General features: G+C 69.5%; 1 protein-coding gene across 1 annotated transcript in view; it reads right to left on the bottom strand.

Moving 5' to 3' along the window:
* Positions 1-915, bottom strand: part of LFNG (LFNG O-fucosylpeptide 3-beta-N-acetylglucosaminyltransferase) — a gene marked incomplete at its 5' end in the record, with an annotated part of 3108 nt that overhangs the window by 1099 nt on the left and 1094 nt on the right. Inside the window, 3 exons of the mRNA XM_015565157.1 lie at positions 4-126; positions 535-620; positions 733-886. Of these exons, the coding sequence (XP_015420643.1) occupies positions 4-126; positions 535-620; positions 733-886 (363 nt within the window). The remainder of the gene's footprint in view (positions 1-3; positions 127-534; positions 621-732; positions 887-915) is intronic.

Consider the following 915-nt stretch of genomic DNA (forward strand, 5'->3'; position numbering starts at 1 on the left):
TCCAGGTGCGAGTGGAAGAGGCCGCTGCGGATGAGCCGCACGCCCAGCAGCGCCTCCACAATGTAGCCCACCGTGCAGTCGTCCGGCAGCCGGATGCGCTCGGCCGTGCTCACGAAGTGGCCCCCGCTGTGGGAGGAAGGCTGCCATGTGAGCTGGGGGTGCTGCTGCCCAGGGGAGGGAGGACCCCCAGGCAGAGGCCGCAGGGAGCAGAGCAAAGAGAAGGGGCGGGGCTCGGGGAGGAGGTGGACAAGTCCCCGGGCTGCCTGACAGCCTCTCCCCCTCCCTGAGCCCCACCCCCACCTGCTCTGGCTGGAGCTGCTGGTGCAGCAAGGGGTCTTGCCCACAGCCCCTGCCCTAGGTGCTAGCACCCTGGTGTCTGCTGGCAGGAGGTGGGAAGCGAGGGGACCTCCATTCAGCCTGCCTGTGCACGTGGGGTTGGGGACACCTGCTGCTGGGACGATGACCCAAACCAGGCCCGCATGAGGGTGGGGGGCTCAGGACCTGGGCAGCCTGGCCTGTGCCCCAGGCACTCACCTGGCCCACGGGCTCATCTTCAGGGCCAGCCCTCGGCTGATGCAGAAGCCAGCGCCGCCCGTGGCAAACCAGAAGTGGACAGGGCGCTGCAGGATGGGGGGATGGGGGGGCAGTGGTGAGACCCTACCCGGGCTGCAGGGACCCGCAGCCTCCCGCCTCCCCCTCGCCAGCCCAGGCGAGTCCTGACTGGCCGCTCACCATCTTGTTCTCGCTGACCCTCTCGGTGGCCTGGATGGGCCGGTCTAGGCTGGGCTTGCCGATGTACACGTCCTGGGTGTGCGGGTAGCTGGCCAGCAGGCGCAGCAGGGCCCACACGTTCACGTAGTTGTCGTCGTCCACGTGGCAGAACCACCTGCGGGCGGGCAAGGCAGGCCCCCAGGG

This window comes from Myotis davidii, unplaced genomic scaffold (genome assembly GCF_000327345.1).
Source record: "Myotis davidii unplaced genomic scaffold, ASM32734v1 scaffold399, whole genome shotgun sequence".
Classification (NCBI taxonomy): domain Eukaryota; kingdom Metazoa; phylum Chordata; class Mammalia; order Chiroptera; family Vespertilionidae; genus Myotis; species Myotis davidii.